Raw genomic sequence first — 16,902 nt, 5'->3', positions numbered from 1 at the left:
TTTTTTTTTTTTTTTTTTTTTTGTCTTTTTCCGTGTCCGGCAACGGATCGCAACCCTCAGTGTCGCCCCCGTACCAGACCGGGACCGGCAACGGAATCGCAACCCTCGGGGTTGCTCCCGTGCCTCGCTCAGCCAGTGAGCGGGAACCGGTCTGTATGTGGGATCCGAACCCTCGATGGGAGCGCCACCGCGCCTCTCAAGCGGCGCACTATCGCAGTGCGCCACCGGGCCGGCCCCAAAGTTCTTATATTAAAAAAAACATTTACAGGGGCAATTTGGGTAAAGCAGTACTTAACAAAATGCCTAAAAGACAAAGTGAGGCCTTTTTTTTTCTTTTTTGGTGCTAGTATGCTATGAACCTTATGAAACCTATGTTGCCTAAACATATTACAAACTTGATTTGATAGGAATAGTTCAAAATAAAACTATCAGTTTCTTAAAACTGGAGACTTAGTACAAAAGGATGGGGCATAGTCTAGTCAGTAGACAGGAACACTTTTTCTTTATTATAGAAAGTCAGGGCGGAGGAGCATTGTGCTTGCCTCTATTGCTGTGGACAACCAAACTGGCAGATGGTCATCTTGTTTGACTATTTAAAAAACAAAGCAATGCGAGAGTGTAAAATATATGTCTTTATTAGATGTCGGACTGAATATGAAGTTAAAGATCAAGCTGCGAAAGGGGACGAAGTGACTCGAAAACGATTTCATGCATTTGTACTCTTTCTGGGAGAACTTTATCTTAACCTGGAGGTAAGGAGAAATTTTTCTTTTAAGTACTGACAAGGCTTGAGAAAATAAACTGATCTCAAAAAAGAATCAGTGTGTTCACATTGTACTTTTACAACATTTTAAGAGTGAAATGAAAGAAGGAATGGGAGAAAATGTATATACTCATGGTAGCATCTGTACTCTAATGAACGTCTGTAGCATTTGCTTCTCTGCTTATGGGCAGGATGATGGGAAATGATCATTTACCTTTTTAAAGTCATTATGTTCTTTTAGGAAACTGTGGTTTACATGTGAGTTTAGGCTTTTGAGATACAGGTAGTGATACCTTTTTGAGTCCTTGCATCATAAATATAAATACCTTTAGTATGCTGACTTTTAGATGGTGGCCCAAAGCAACTTCTCTGCAGAATACAAAGCTTTGACTGAAAAGGAGAGAATTGAGTTTCTGGCTTTTCACCTTAACTCACCCAGAATAGTTCTTTAAAAAATTTTTGCTTCCTTACTTTTTTAATTGACAAGTAAAAATTATATATTTATGGTACACAACATGTTTTGATATAGGTATATATTGTAGAAGAATGGCTAAATCAAGGTAATTTAACATGCATTACCTCACATACTTATATTTCTGTGGTAAGAACACAGAAATTTTCAAGTAGACAATAATATATCATGATGTAATAGATCTTTTTTAAAAATTTTATTAAATCGTGATTATACCTATTTTGGGGGTTCAACGTTGAGATATGTTGATCAAATCAGTATTACTAGCATATAATTGTTATAAATAGTACTTATTCGGGCCGGCCTGTGGCTCACTCGGGAGAGTGCGGTGCTGATAACACCAAGGCCCCGGGTTCGGATCCCATACAGGGATGGCCGGTTCGCTCACTGGCTGAGCGTGGTGCTGACAACACCAAGTCAGGGGTTAAGATCCCCTTACCGGTCATCTTTAAAAAAAAATAAATAAATAAATAAATAGTACTTATTCTTTATGCCCCTTATTCAATCTCTCCCTGTCCCCCTCTCTGTCCCACCTCCCACCTCTGATAACCCTAGATTTTCTTTCTCTGAAAGGGTAATGGTTACTCTGATTTGTTGCCTAGATGATCCACGCAATGCTGAGAGGTGTGTTCAGGTCCCCCAGTATTACTGTAGAGCAGATCCTTCTTCTGTCACTCTGGAATGGGCTTTGTGGAGAAAGACATCCTCTTCTTTTCTGTGGTCTCTGCTGGTGTCAGTGCAGTCCAGTGGCTGGCAGACCATCTGTGTGGTGATTGTGGCACCTAGCTGCTTTTGTGGCAGCTGTGGTTATTGTGGTGGCTGTGGTTGGCCACCCACATGCATGCTCCTTGGTGCTGATGGTGTGCCTGGTTGTGGGAGAGGGGTCTGGTCCCCAGATCCCTGCCTCAGGTCCCCAGGCAGGCCCTGAGGTGCTGGTGGTGTGCCTGGTTGTGGGAGGCAGGTTTGGTCTCTGGCTCCATGCCTCAGGACCCCCAGGTGGGGCCAGAACTAATTTGTTGTCCTTTGTTTACTTTAAATGGGGGGACTTCCTGTGGGAACCAGTACTTGAGCTGTGTGGTTTAGCTAAATTGCTGCTTTGCTGCTGATAACCTAGGGAAGGCTTTTTGTGCAGCTCAGGTTTTAATGGTTGACCTTATAGGTACTTCTGGCTCTCCAGAGACCCAGTGCACCTGGGTTGTGTAGAAACTCTGATCTAGGCCTGAGTCTTTTCATCAAACTGCACCCCATGCAATTCCATATTCCTGACCAGTCTCCTCTGAGTGTTCCTTTGTTGCTTGGGGTGCCAGTCAGCTGGCCTTGCTGTGCCCCAGCATTCCCCCGGTGGGCCTGTCACCCCCACTGCCAGTGCTGCAAACACTTCCATGTGACAGGCGCTACGCTGGTCCCTTGTGATGACTCACTGGCCTCTGAGTGGCTTCCTTTTTTCAGTCGTTGTGGCTCCTCCTATGTGGATCCACGGCAACCCTATTTAGTGGTCTTGTCGGCCTGGGAGCCACCAACGCCCTCTTCTCCCATGCCACCTTCAAGCAACTTCATCCGAAGGGCACAGCTGTGGCATTTGCTGGGTTCTTCTCCGTGCACTCAACAGCTCCAGCCTTAAAGTGGCCACAGCACAAAGTGGTTGGAGCAGTTTTTTCCTTCTCTCATCGTGGCTTCTCCCACCTTCATGAACTCCATAGGTCTTTCCTCCTCTTCCCGTGAGCTCTAATGGCCCCAGCTCGGCTGTTGTTGCTTTTTTATAGTTGTAAATTGGTTGATTTGTGGGAGTGTGACCTTGGGGACTGTCTATTCCACCATCTTGACCGGAAGCCTCTAGATCTCTTGAATTTATTCCTCCTAACTAGAATTTTGTGTCCTTTGACCAACATCTCAATCCCCTCACTCCCCAAGAAGTTATTTTTTGTCCTATTTTATATATTAATCTTTCATGTAAAATGCATTCGTATAAAGTCTACAGCTAAACGTGTTTGTAAATTTAGGTGGTGAACTTGAGTATATGCTTGTTAGTAGGCAACTTAAGAGCTGGATATTACTGTGTAATGGATTTGCTTGACTTTTTTTTTTCTTTCATTAATCCCAGATAAAGATTTATACCTTCTTAAACCCTGATTTGAGAACCTCATATCATAAACACCATACTATCATAAACATCATAAGACACATGAATCTACCATCAAATGTGCATCTCAGTCAGTGTCTGATAAAGGTCTATATCCATCCAGTGCCTAATTTACTATCTCTTTTTACCAAAAGTGGACTTAATTTTTTAAACATCTTATGCCTTGTTCTCTTTTAGTCTAATTTTCATACAAGCCAAAATAAGTATCAATCTAAAATGTGCCTCAAATGAAGTTATTTTAAGAATATTGTTGTGTATTTCCTATGAGGAAGTAGAGATGCTCAGTCTGTGGGGAGTGTAAAGATAAGGCATAGTACCTGCACCTAAAATTCCCCTAGCTAGAATATTCTAAAATACTATAAAAAGCAGAATAAAATGCTGTGGGTTCAGAAAAGGTGGTAGTTTAACAAACTAGAGAACGTTTTATGAAGCAGTAACATCAAAGTGAACTTTCTTAAATTATCCTGGCCATGCTGACATGGAAATTAAATTTTACCTATAGCTTACCAGTTTCATTAGAGGTCTTAGTTACATATAAAGTAATTCTAACTAATTCTGTGAGGGTACCACAGTGTGTTCCTATGAGTTATGTATTGTTTAACTAGAACATTTATTTTGCCAACCTCTTATTAGACCATTTATGTATCTATTTTATTTTGGCATTGTTGCTTTTGATTTTCTTTTGCCCCAAAAGATCAAAGGAACAAATGGACAAGTTACAAGAGCAGATATTCTTCAGGTTGGTCTTCGGGAGTTGCTGAATGCTCTCTTTTCTAATCCTATGGATGACAACTTAATTTGTGCAGTAAAATTACTGAAGGTAGGTTTTACTTTCTTATTAATTTAACTGTTTTACTCATTAAATTTACAATTTAGGGGAAGGAAAGTACATATAGTACACAAATGAATTCAAGGTTAATTTACTACTGTAAGTTAAATATTGACATTTTACTTTGCTCCCAAATATATTGGAAAGCAATATATCCTTACTATTTAATATAAGCAGTAAGGTTCAGAAGTTGAAAAACGGAAGTCCTATACTCCATTCCCATCTGTAAATTCCCTTTCCATATCTTTGTATGTGCTCTTATAAATATAATCTTATTCTGTTGTGGCTTTGTGCGTGTGTGTGTGTGTGTGTGTGTGTGTGTGTGTGTTTATTTTTGCCTCCTAATGAGAGGCCTTAGATCTTCCCATGGTGCATGGATTTGCTTTATTGAGTAACATCCTAGTATTACATTGTATGCATATACATTGTTTATCTATTTGGGTTATTTTCGGTTTAGCCACTGAGGCACTGCTACTAATCTTTCATTATGTCTTTATATGTGCAGATATTTCTGTAGGTTAAATTCCTAAACATAGATTTGGTAGGTTAGTGGGCATGATTTTATAATGTACTTTATATTTTCAAATAATGGCAAACTTTCCTTCCAAATGCTAAACCAGAGTGTACTCTTGTCAGTAGTGAATGAGTACACTTCTTTCCCCACATCCTTATAGTGATGGATATAATCATCTTGGTTTTTATTTTGTCATAGATGATGAGTAAAAACAAAACCTCATTTTACTTTGCATTTTTCTGATCATTAATGAATTTACACATTTTATTATCCATTTTTTTATTTCTGTGAATTACCAGTTTATATCCTTAACTAATTTTTTTCCTGATGGAGTGTTTTTTTTTTTATTTAAAGCTTCTACATTTGTATGTTGCATATTTCAAAAAGTAATAATGTAATAGCCTATTTTAGTCATATAAGGAATATAACATATAGTCACTCATGATTCAAACTCATGATTTAAGTTCTATAGTTTATTCCTGTAGCTTATCTCAGTCAAGAAAAACAGAGGGTGTAAGGATCTTTGAATATTAGATGGTAAACAGAATAATGGGGGATACTTAACTTGGCAAGTTCATTTTGTTTAAAGAATGCTTGAACTGCTACTAATATCTTACTTTTTAGAATTTCTACACTCCATTGAATTTCTCATTTTACTGGCACTTGCTTTATTAGTTGACAGGGTCGGTTTTGGAAGATGCCTGGAAGGAAAAAGGAAAGACTGATATGGAAGAAATTATTCAGAGAATTGAAAATGTTGTCCTAGATGCAAACTGTAGCAGGTAGGAAAAGAGTAATGTTGATCTCAATTTCTTGCTTTTTCTTTGGAGATTGTTTTTTAATCTGCTAAACTTCATTACAGTAATTGAAAATTTACATGTTGGTTTACTGAAGTATTTTCTTTAAAAGTGTAATATTTTACCTGTAGTTTCTGCTCATTAGCCATTCTTGTTCAATTATGTTTAGAAATTGAAAAAGTTAAGATATTCCCATGGTAAGATATGAGTCCCATGAAAAATAAAATGCTTCAGACTCGTTTAACAAATACATGAGTAAAGTACTACTGTAAGCATAGTAGGAGACATAAAAATGTTTGAAGGATAGCCACTGCCTTTAAGGACCACATAGTCAAGGCTGTTTTGTTTTGTTTTGGTTTTTTTTTAAAGGTGAATATGTATTATAGGAAATATCTAGAAAATGAAAGCACTGTATGTACATGTTAAATTTAGGAAATAAAGTTTTAGGAATTTGTGAGTTATTTTAGAGCCTGACAATACTTATGGTGCATATACTTTAACTTGTTTTTGACTTTTCTCTGCAGAGATGTAAAACAGATGCTCTTGAAGCTTGTAGAACTCCGGTCAAGTAACTGGGGTAGAGTCCATGTAACTTCAACATACAGAGAAGCAACACCTGAAAATGATCCTAACTACTTTATGGTATGCCAGCGTTTACAATTTAAGTTTTGCTTATTGCTTGAATTCAGTTTTGGAAATTAGGTGAGTTAAATAAAGCTATTCCCAGACTTAAATGCCTTAGGGTCGCATGGCAGCCAGCAGAGCAGGTAAATAAAGAGAACCACCCTGGAATCCTCCAGATTGATAAAGCTTGCACTTAAGTGAGCATAGGGATGCCAGGAAGCAGTTTTTCTAGAGAATTCATAAACAAAGACCTGCATCTCAGACTTTGACTATACATGTTGTAGCAAAGTAAATAAAATTTTTAAAAAATGGTTACCAGGCTAATGATGCCGTGAAACTCCTGACACAACCAAACATAAACCATAGAGGAATGCTCCTACAGACTTGGTTGTAGAAATTCTTAAAGAAATGTTAGGGTAGAGAGAACCACAGCTAAAATTGAGCTGACATTAAATCACAGTGCACAGTAGGACAGTTTACTATGGATATGACAGACAGACAGCAGGGTTAGGACCACAAGAATTTTTTTTCTGGTGGCCGACTGATACAGGGATCCGAACCCTTGACCTTGGTGTTACAATACCGTGCTCTAACCAGCTGAGGTAATGGCCAGCCTGAGAACCACAAGAACTTGAGGTGATAAAATGGAAATATGAAAACCATAGGCTTTCCCAGTGAAATGAAAGTGGCTGTTAGGAAGTTGTTTTGCTTGCTCTCTTGCATTATCAGTGCAGACAAATGACATTATCCATGCTTCATTAATTAACATATTTTTTAAAAAGTTCTGAAATGATTACATATTTTTATCACTTTGATTCATTCTAGAATGAACCAACATTTTATACATCTGATGGTGTTCCTTTCACTGCAGCTGATCCAGGTATGTTGTCTCAGAGCCGTTTTTCCCCCAACTTCTTGGTAAAATAGTAAATTACGGAAAACCACATTCTCACCAGCACAAAATTAGTTTTTTAATGTGTTCACGTCATTCTAAAATGCTAGGGTAAAGGTTTGTCTTAGAGTATTCTTCATGGTGACCACTTAAAGCATTTCAAGTGAGAGTCTGACCCTGTGTATAGTGTCTTATCACTCTACTTTAACAGAGGATTGGAAGAATCCTTCAAATGAATTCAACCATTTTTATTTTATATTTACTCTAATATTTTGTTTTTGTACTCTTAAACTTTCAAGTGGTTAGTATAGAAGGGAAATATGGTTCTAGGTCACTATATATTCAGCAGCTTATATTAATATTGGTTAATGCTTGTTGATACTGAGAATTAAGATTTCTTCAATACTTGGTGGGCCAGAATTAGTCTAAATCTCTGCATACTTCCTCTTCCAAAAAAGGGTCATTTATGAAAAGATCGCTTTAATTGTAATAGATGGAACTGCAGGTTAAGGAAGAGAAATTTTTCCCATTTGTTACAACCTTGGAATTTTTCTATTTGTGTATTTTGGATAGCAGTCATTGACTATCCTGTGCCTCTAGCACAAAGAAGTTTCTTTAGGGTGAGGAAATAGAATTAAGTTATAGGCTGTGAATAAGCATTTTCAACTTTACTTAATGTTCCTAAATTGCTTTCTGGTGTGATTATTCCACTTAATATTACCACCAGCGGCATCTAAGAGTTCCTGCTTCTCATCCTTGGCAACAGTTAATATCAGACATAATTTTTGTCACTTTGTATGAAATTCTTTCTTGCTGTCATTTTATTTTCCTGACTAATGATTCTGAATTGCTTCTCCTGTTTTTGTCGACCTTTTGATTTTTTTTTTTTTTTACAAAAGATGACCGGTAAGGGGATCTTAACCCTTGACCTGGTGTTGTCAGCACCACGCTCTCCCAAGTGAGCTAACCGGCCATCCCTATATGGGATCCGAACCCATGGCCTTGCATCACACTCTCCCGAGTGAGCCACGGGCCGGCCCAACCTTTTGATTTCTTTCTTTGAGAATTGCCTATTTGTACTCTTTGCCTGTATTTCTATTGGACCATTTGTCTTTCTTATTGATTTGTAATTCCTTATATAGTCTAGAGAAGTGATCCTTAATCAACTAAGGGTTTCAGTTATCATCTCCCAGTATATGGCTGTCTTCCATTGTGTTTATAATGTTTTGTCATATAGAAGCTTTGGGGAAAAATAAAAAAAGAAATCTTACTTTGTTGCTTTTCATATATAGGTCTTTAATCTACCTGGCTAATTTTTGTATATGGGATATAGTAGGAGTTAAATATTTCTCTATAGTCTGTTGCCTTAGCAACAGGTATTAAGTCACCCTTCCTCTCTCAGTTATAATAAGCCCCCTCTGTTGTAGACCTTGTAACTCCTCTATAAACTTGTATGTCTGATTCCTGTGTTTGTTTATGTGGATCTTTCTTCTGTTAGTCTCTCTCTACCCTGATACCATATTCTTAATTATTCTTACTTTACTGTAAATCTTAACTATGTCTAGTAAGACAAATCTTCCCTCTTCAGTTATTCTTCAAAGTTACCTTGATTCTTTTTAATTCTTTGTTCTTCATCTTTGTCTAATCCGTTTATCCTTTTTAATTATTTTTAATAACTATTTTGTTTATAGAAATTCAGTTTGGATTTTCTTTTTACTGTGGAAATGTATTGATTATACATATCTGTAGGGTACAGAGTTATATTTCAATACATGTATACAATGTGGAGTGATCAAATTAATTAGCATATTCATCATTGCAAATCTTAATCATTTCTTTGCAATGAGGACATTCGATCTGGCTTCTAGCCATTTGATAACATGCAGTAAATTACTATTAATTATAGATGCCTAGCTAGACTATATACCAATAGGACTTATTTTTCCTATTTAACTGTTTTGTGTCCATTAACCAACCTCTCAATAACCCTCATCCTCCTTCCCCTTTCCCATCTCTAGTAACCACAGTTCTCTCTCTTTCTGAAAGTTCAACTTATTATCGTTATTGTTTATTGTTTAGCTTCCACTTATGATTGAGAACACAGTATTTCTCTGTGCTTGGGGCTTATTTCACTTAACATAATTTTCTCCAAGTTCATCTGTGTTGTTGAGAATGGCAGAATTTCATTTTTTATGGCTTAGTATTCCATTGTGTATATATACCATACTGTCTTTATCCAGTTGTCCATCGATGGATGTTTAGGTTGGTTCCATATTCCATATCTTGGCTATTGTGACTAGAGCTGTGATAAACATGGGAATGCAAATATCTCTTTGACATGATGATTTCTATTCCTTTGGGTATATACCCAGTAGTTGGATTGCTGAATCATATAGAAGTTCTGTGGTTGTGAAACCTCCATATTGTTTTCTATAATGGGTGTACTAATTTGTAATCCCACCAACAATATAGAAGGATTCCCCTTTCTCCACATCCTCACCAGCATTTGTTATTCTGTCTTTCTGATACTAGCCAGTCTAACTGGGGTGAGATGATATCTCAATGTGGTTTCGATTTGCATTTCTCTGATTAATGATGTTGAGCATTTTTTCCGTATACCTGTTGGCCATTTGTATGTCTTCTCTTGAGAAATATTTAGCTCCTTTGCCCACTTTTAAAATCAGACTATTTTTTATGCTATTGAGTTGTTTGGGTTGCGTATACATTATGGATATCAATCCCTTGTCAGATGCATAGTTTGAAAATATTTTCTCCCATTCTGCAGGTTGTCTTTTCACTTTGTTGATTGTTTCCTTTGCTGTACAGAAGATTTTTAGTTTGATATAATCCTATTTATTTTTCTTTTGTCTGATTTTTCAAGCTGAATTTTGTTTCTGCATTTTGTTCAAATTATCTTGACCTTTTCCCAAAGTTTTTAAATCCTTTTTTCCTCATCATCCTAAACATGCTTTTAAAAATATTTTTGTTTTATTATACCTTTTAATTCTAACCCTGCTGTTTCTGATTATCACACATAGAAAATTGTTTCCTTATGTTTTGATTTTTTTTTTCTTTTTTTTTTTTGTCTTTTTCGTGACCGGTAAGGGGATCACAACCCTTGGGGTGGGGTCGCCTGCACCGCGCTCAGCCAGTGAGCACACCGGCCAGTCCTGTATAGGATCCGAACCCACAGCGGGAGCGTCGCCGCGCTCCCAGCGCCGCACTCTCCCTAGTGTGCCACGGGGCCGGCCCTTGATTTTTTTTTTCTTATTATTATTGCAAGCGCATCTTTAGCTATATTTCTTAAACTTTTATTAGGAAATGATTTCAGCAAAGTTACAAAGTAAAAATTGTACAAAGAATATTTATCTACCTTTTACCCAGATATACTTTAAGTTTATTCAATTTGCCTTATCAGTTGTACTCTCTCTACACATACTCCCCCCCCCCCCCCCCCCCCCCCCGCCCCAACCATTTAAAGTTAGGTTACTTTGTATTCTGTCCCTAAATGGATATTTTATGGTTTTAACTATCTTTGTTTTTCTTCATGGAAACCTCTTGTGGCTTTGATTGTAGACAACACTATCTGAAATGGTTTTATATTTGCCAGGAGCCAGAAGGGTATCACTGCCTTGGAACAAGTTTTATTTTCTTGTCATAGGGGTTCTTTATGTGGGTAGTAGAAATTTGAGGTGCAGGCCCATTGTTACAAATTCCCTGGGGAGCCAGTTTCTCCGGAATGCTCTGTCCTTACTTCAAACCCAGGCAGAGACAGCCAAGTTTCCTTGCTATCTCCCTTTGCCACTAAGATGTTGTGTTTTTTTCCTGGTCCACCTTTTGCTTAAGGTATCAAGTGTTTGGGGGTGAAATGCTTGTGCAGCATGTATTCCATTTTCCTGTTTTACATGGGCCCAGAATCGAGCTTTCTGACCTTCAGTGGGCTTTAAAATGCAGACCTTTTGGTTACTGAGACCAACACCATCTGTCAGCCTCCCAGCTGCAGTGGTTTATGTACAGCTTTCAGTTCCTTTTTGTTTATCATCTGGTGCCTTGATTTTTGTGCGTGTGAACTCATCCATACATTTAAAAGAATGTCTGTCTTATCTAGTACCTCAAGCATTTGTAGCAGGAAGGTTTTATGGTTAAAATTGTCTCTTAAAATGTCAAAATTGGATGTCAAAATGTCAGCATCCCTTGAGCTGTAGTTAGAATTTTATAGAGACTGACGGTCTTGTGAAAACATGGTTTTTATCCAGCCTAATATAATGATAGTATTCTTTCAAAATTTGAGGTGGCTTCTATTCATCAGATACTAATTTAAAGGTAACTAGTCTTAATAAATACACTGATCCATTTTATTATTTAGATGTAAGGACTCCATATAGACATACTAATCTTAAAAGGTACCCAGTAACTCTAACACAGTTGGCAGGTGGAGAGCCATAATATCACTTGTACTATCTTGGAAGGCCCAACCAAGAGAAAGTTGGCAGAGCTGAAATATTTACCAGGTAGCTGCTTTCTCCCTGTCTCTAAGGGAAGGAAAGAATAGAAAATTCCATATGCCGGAACGTTTGATAGGTTAACCTCATCTGATTGAGAAATGAGAAACATGGACCAGTTGCTGTTACCTACTAGCCAGATAGCTTATCTTATCTCCCTGTGGAGGAATAATGGGGGAGTTCCAAATTCTCCTTGAAAGCCAGGAGAATTTGATTAAAGTCCTTCCTTGTGGAAGGAAAAAACAGGAGTATGGAAGGGAGTGTTCTTCCCCAGAAGTCATATAATCAGTATTTTCTCTAATGGAAAGCAGCAGTAGAGAGCGTGAACAGCACACATTGGCTGCAGAATGTTCTTTGATATATTACAGTGGCTTTGATTTCTAACTTATATTTAGAGGACTATTATATAATTCTTAAGATTTATGGGCATGCAGGAGGGCAAAAGCAAGCCAATTACAATGTAAGTTTTATGAAAGCTATTTTTTTTTTTTTTACATAATTGGGAATTTACTGCTATATTGGATCTACTTAAATAAAAAAAATCAAAATAAAAAGAATTTTTAGGGGTTACTGGTCATTTCGTATGTTTTTTTTCCCCAGCATTTAGGTTCTTTTATGTTGTCTTATAGATTACCAAGAGAAATATCAAGAGTTACTTGAAAGAGAAGACTTTTTTCCAGATTATGAAGAAAATGGAACAGATTTATCAGGGGCCGGTGATTCGTAAGTTCTTTAACTTTCTACATGAAATTTCTGTGGCTAATTTGTAAGTGGAGATTAGACCAGAAAAAAGTACATGAAAGAATGGCATTTTGATTTAATAGTGTTATAGTACGTTACATGGTAGGGCTTATGTACTAAAAACTTTTCAGAAAATTATATTGAACTCAGACTGATTCTGAAAATTTATAGTGGAGGGGAAAAACTTAAAATATAGTATACTTAAATATAATTATTTTTTTAAAAATAGGTTAGACTTAAATAAAAAGCTCTAATACTTAAAGATCTTGACAACTTGGGCCGGCCCGTGGCTCACTCGGTAGAGTGCGGTGCTAATAACACCAAGGCCCCGGGTTCGGATCCCACATAGGGATGGCCGGTTCGCTCACTGGCTGAGCGTGGTGCTGACAACACCAAGTCAAGGGTTAAGATCCCCTTACCGGTCATCTTTAAAAAAAAAAGTGTTCAGCCACCACCACCCCAAATTTAGATCAGGGTGCAGTCTGAAGAGAATAAAGCAGATGATATTTCTTTTAATTTTAAAACGTAGATATTTACCCCCCCAAATCCAGGGAGGGGTACAGGTTTTCAGAGAGTGATTCTGCTTTCTCAAGTCTCAAAAGCACTAAACTAAGAGCTTATTCTCTTAAGATAAAAAAAAAAAAAAAAAAAAAAAAAAAAGATCTTGACAACTTATTTGTCTGTTTCTCCATTTATAAAATAGGAATCATAGTACCCCTCGAGTTTTTTGGGTTTTGTTTGAGAACTAATGAGAATACATAAATGCTTGACAGCCTTTGGCACATAGGGAAAGGCTCAAGTATCATCTGTTAAAGGATAAATTAAGAGTAAAGAAAACAAGTTATTAAATAAAATGTTTGGATTGATAGGATGATATGTTACAGTCCTCTTCTCATATCTGTTTCTTCACTTGCCAGTCTGTAATTAAAGACACCTTTAATCTGTACTGCACCATTATAGAAGGCCAGTAAACGCATGAGGTTTAGTCCTAGCTCTTTTAATTTGCAGGAATTTTGACAAGCTGCTTAGGTTCTTTTCTTTCTAAGTAGGAGTTGGAGGGGAGATAAATTGCATCTTTGACTTCAGTCTTTCTTATATTTTATCTCTGGTGTGTTGTAGGTTTTAAAAAAAAAATCTTTATTCTAGTGACATTTTACTTATGGGTCAGTCTGAGATCTACAAATACACGTATAATGTTGCCATACTTTTATATACTACTTTAATAGAAAAAATATATCTAGGGCCATAAGGACCTGGGCAGAACTAGCAGGTATCCCCTGCTGGGGATACCACTGGAAGTTAAAATTGTTCTTGGCATTGGGCCGGCCTGTGGCTCACTCGGGAGAGTGTGGTGCTGATAACACCAAGGCCACAGGTTCGGATCCTATATAGGGATGGCCGGTTAGCTCACTGGGTGAGCGTGGTGCTGACAACACCAAGACAAGGGTTAAGATCCCCTTACCGGTCATCTTTAAAAAAAAAAAAAATTGTTCTTGGCATTGAACTTCAGGTTATCCTCTTAAGTTTTGTTCCGTAAGCATCATATTCTCTTGCCTTAATGAGCTGTGGTTGATGCAACACATTACCTTGTAGTACTAGAAAAGGGGAAGAAACAAAGAAAAAGCCCCATCAGCAATTGATAGGATTGGCAAGACAGTTTTGCCACACTTGGATGTGGAAGTGATTATTGGGGGGAGGGGGGATGTAAAGAGCATTGTGTTGTGGAGGAAAAGTGTAGAGAAGATCTGGAGTCAAACAGATTTTGGCCCTGCCACATACTTACCCCAAATTTTTACATTATTTAACCTCCCACTGTGTCTTTTAAATCTGTAAAATGGAAATGATGGTAGTGTGTATCTTTAAGATGGCTATAGGAATTCAGTAAGAATGTGTATGTGTATATTAAATCCTTAATTGGCACTTTAAATTTCTTCCCCTGTACTTCACCGTGAAAAGCCTTGCTTTCTACCATTTAAAACTACCTAATAGTTGGAAAAAGTCTAGAATAGACATCAAAAATAGCTTCCTGATATGAAAGTCGGTATGACTTTAGAGGAACAACCTAGTAGGAATCATAGCAGAAATAACTTTCTGATGTTAAATAGATGTAAAATATTAACGTATCACTAGAGGTGAGTGGCATATCTGAAATTATATTGTAGTTAGGGTGTAACTATTGATAAAGTAACTTTATGATGTTAATGTCAATCTTGAGCCCCAAAGTTTGTATGTCAATCCTTTGATTTAACTTTTAGGATACAGAATTTAACATATGTCTAAAAGTATAGCAGAATCTTAACTTCAGACACAAGGCACTCGGAATCAGTGTAAAACTTCATTAATCAAATTAAGCATTTAGTTGTCTGAGGACTGCCATTTATGTAATTCTAAAGTTACGCTTGTATTATAACTTGTTCTAGGAAAGGTATGTCACATACATTCTTTTTGGTGGGGGAGGGGAGCTTAGCACCTTTTTAGACATTTTCTGAATTGAAAAACATTAGACTTATGAATCGTCTTTGCTTCTTTTACAGATACTTGGATGATATTGATGATGAGATGGACCCAGAGATAGAGGAAGCTTATGAAAAGTTTTGTTTGGAATCAGAGCGTAAGCGAAAACAGTAAAGTTAAATTTCAGTGTATCAGTTTTATAAAGCAGTTTAGGTATGGTGATTTAGCAAAATTTCAGCATATCAGTTTTATAAAGCAGTTTAGGTATGGTGAAAAGCAAGAAAATGTGTCACACTTATACCAAATTAAGGATGTTGAGTTATATTACTAATGTATGCAACTTTAATTTTGTTTAACACTATCTGCCAAAATAAAATTTATTCCCTATAACTTAAAATGTGTATATATATAAAATAGTTTATTATGTACAGTTAATTCCACTGTTTTGGCTGCAATAAAATCAATTTTGAAATAAAAGAAATGTTGAAAGTAAATCTTGCTAGCTGGTTAGATTCTTATTCTTTAAATTCTACTTTTCTTGAGGGGAAAGTCTTAGTCTGGAAGTACGTATTACTGCATAAATGTAGCATCCTTTTAGATATGAGTAATTTTCATTTTAATTTAACATTTAGTGTCTCAATGAATTGAGTTTCAAATGTGAATCACAATCATGAAAATCTTTAGCACTAAAGTTTTAGAATATATCATTAACTACTGATTTACAAATGCAGATGCTATTTGATACCAAGGGCTTTAAAAACGTTTAAAAAAAAAAACTTGGAGAACTCCCAGCTAAATGACCAAGACTCTTCATTGAGGATTTATTCCAGTTCTAGAATTGTTCATTTTTCCTGACTAACTTCATTACCCTAAGGCCTTGAACATTATTCTTTGTTTATACGGCTTTCTCATTTTTATTTTGTAGCATGGGTTGCATTGACTTTTTTACTAGAGAATTTTACTAGATATTTGTCATTCAAGTTTTCATCTGCTTTATAATTGATACACCTTGAGGATCACTTTTCTAATACTTTTATTATAATGTGGTACCACCTCAGCCCTATTTAAGTAATATTTTTACCTAATGTCAATCTTTTTCCAACTAACTGAAAGGAAGATGTATGTACAAAAGAATTGCTTGTAAATATGCATGTAAATAGTTCTGTTAATAACCCACTGTTTTACATTTAGTACGTCTGTGTCTGCTATTACAGTTAATTTTCTCACTTTTCTGCTTGTTTGTTCAGTCTGAATTAAAATTAGAGTTTGAAAATAAAGCTTAGTTTTGTTTCCTCTAAGTTTTTCAAGTAGCATTCTGGTATTTTAAAGATGCTCTTGTTTAGATGACATAATTTACTTAAAGGTGTGAAATCAGGAAAACCATAATAGGGTAGAAAATATTCTATTCATTGTCTGCTGAGTAAGAATTCAGTTCAGGGCCGGCCCGGTGGCACACTGGATAGTGCGCCACTTGGGAAGCGTGGCGGCGCTCCCGCCTGAGGGTTCGGATCCCACATACAGACCGGTTCCCGCTCACTGGCTGAGCGAGGCGCGGGAGCAACACCGAGGGTTGCAATCTCGTTGCCGGTCCCCGGTCCGGTATGGGGGCAACACTGAGGGTTGCGATCCGTTGCCGGACACGGAAAAAGACAAAAAAAAAAAAAAAAATTCAGTTCAATAACAAGTGAGTCTACCTAGAAAAACTACCAAATATAAAACATTACAACTTCTAAATTGAAGGGAAAGGAGCCAGCCAATATGGGAATCTGAACCCTTGACCTTGGTTTTACCCCACCACCCTCTAACCAACCAGCCACCCTAACATTACAACTTTTAGATTCCTTATTGTAAAAGGGAAGTATTTATATAATTGGGATTTTTGGAAGTTGTAATATTTTTTTTCAGAATGGCTCCTGTAACATAGTGGCTATCATAATCTGCAATTCTCTAAAGATATGAATAGGACTTACTATAAATATTGGAGGGGGAGGAGATGTAGGGAAGGGGCAGTACATTAGACCAGGGACCAAGGAATGCTAACTGGATATACTTTAAACTTCTGACAGTTGCTCTCTGAGTAACTATCCATTACTTGTCCTACTAGTCACCAACTACTGTATTCACAGTAGCTACCAACAGGATCAATGCATGTTTCAGATACTGCTGCTTAAAAA

At 36.9% G+C, this 16,902-nt stretch overlaps 1 protein-coding gene across 2 annotated transcripts in view; it reads left to right on the top strand.

Moving 5' to 3' along the window:
* Positions 1 to 16,005, top strand: part of PAIP1 (poly(A) binding protein interacting protein 1) — a 35,120-nt gene extending 19,115 nt beyond the window's left edge. For both annotated transcript variants that reach the window (XM_008586272.1, XM_008586271.1), the window contains exons 5-11: positions 641 to 752; positions 4,070 to 4,195; positions 5,394 to 5,500; positions 6,040 to 6,157; positions 6,965 to 7,019; positions 12,163 to 12,256; positions 14,809 to 16,005. In XM_008586272.1, coding sequence (XP_008584494.1) covers positions 641 to 752; positions 4,070 to 4,195; positions 5,394 to 5,500; positions 6,040 to 6,157; positions 6,965 to 7,019; positions 12,163 to 12,256; positions 14,809 to 14,902 — 706 coding nt within the window. In that variant the 3' untranslated portion in view covers positions 14,903 to 16,005. The remainder of the gene's footprint in view (positions 1 to 640; positions 753 to 4,069; positions 4,196 to 5,393; positions 5,501 to 6,039; positions 6,158 to 6,964; positions 7,020 to 12,162; positions 12,257 to 14,808) is intronic.
* The last annotated feature ends 897 nt before the right edge of the window (positions 16,006 to 16,902 follow it).

This window comes from Galeopterus variegatus, unplaced genomic scaffold, assembly GCF_000696425.1.
Source record: "Galeopterus variegatus unplaced genomic scaffold, G_variegatus-3.0.2 Scaffold3913, whole genome shotgun sequence".
NCBI lineage: Eukaryota > Metazoa > Chordata > Mammalia > Dermoptera > Cynocephalidae > Galeopterus > Galeopterus variegatus.
The sequence above is the reverse complement of the archived record's forward strand: the minus strand, read 5'-3'. Positions and strand labels throughout refer to the sequence as shown.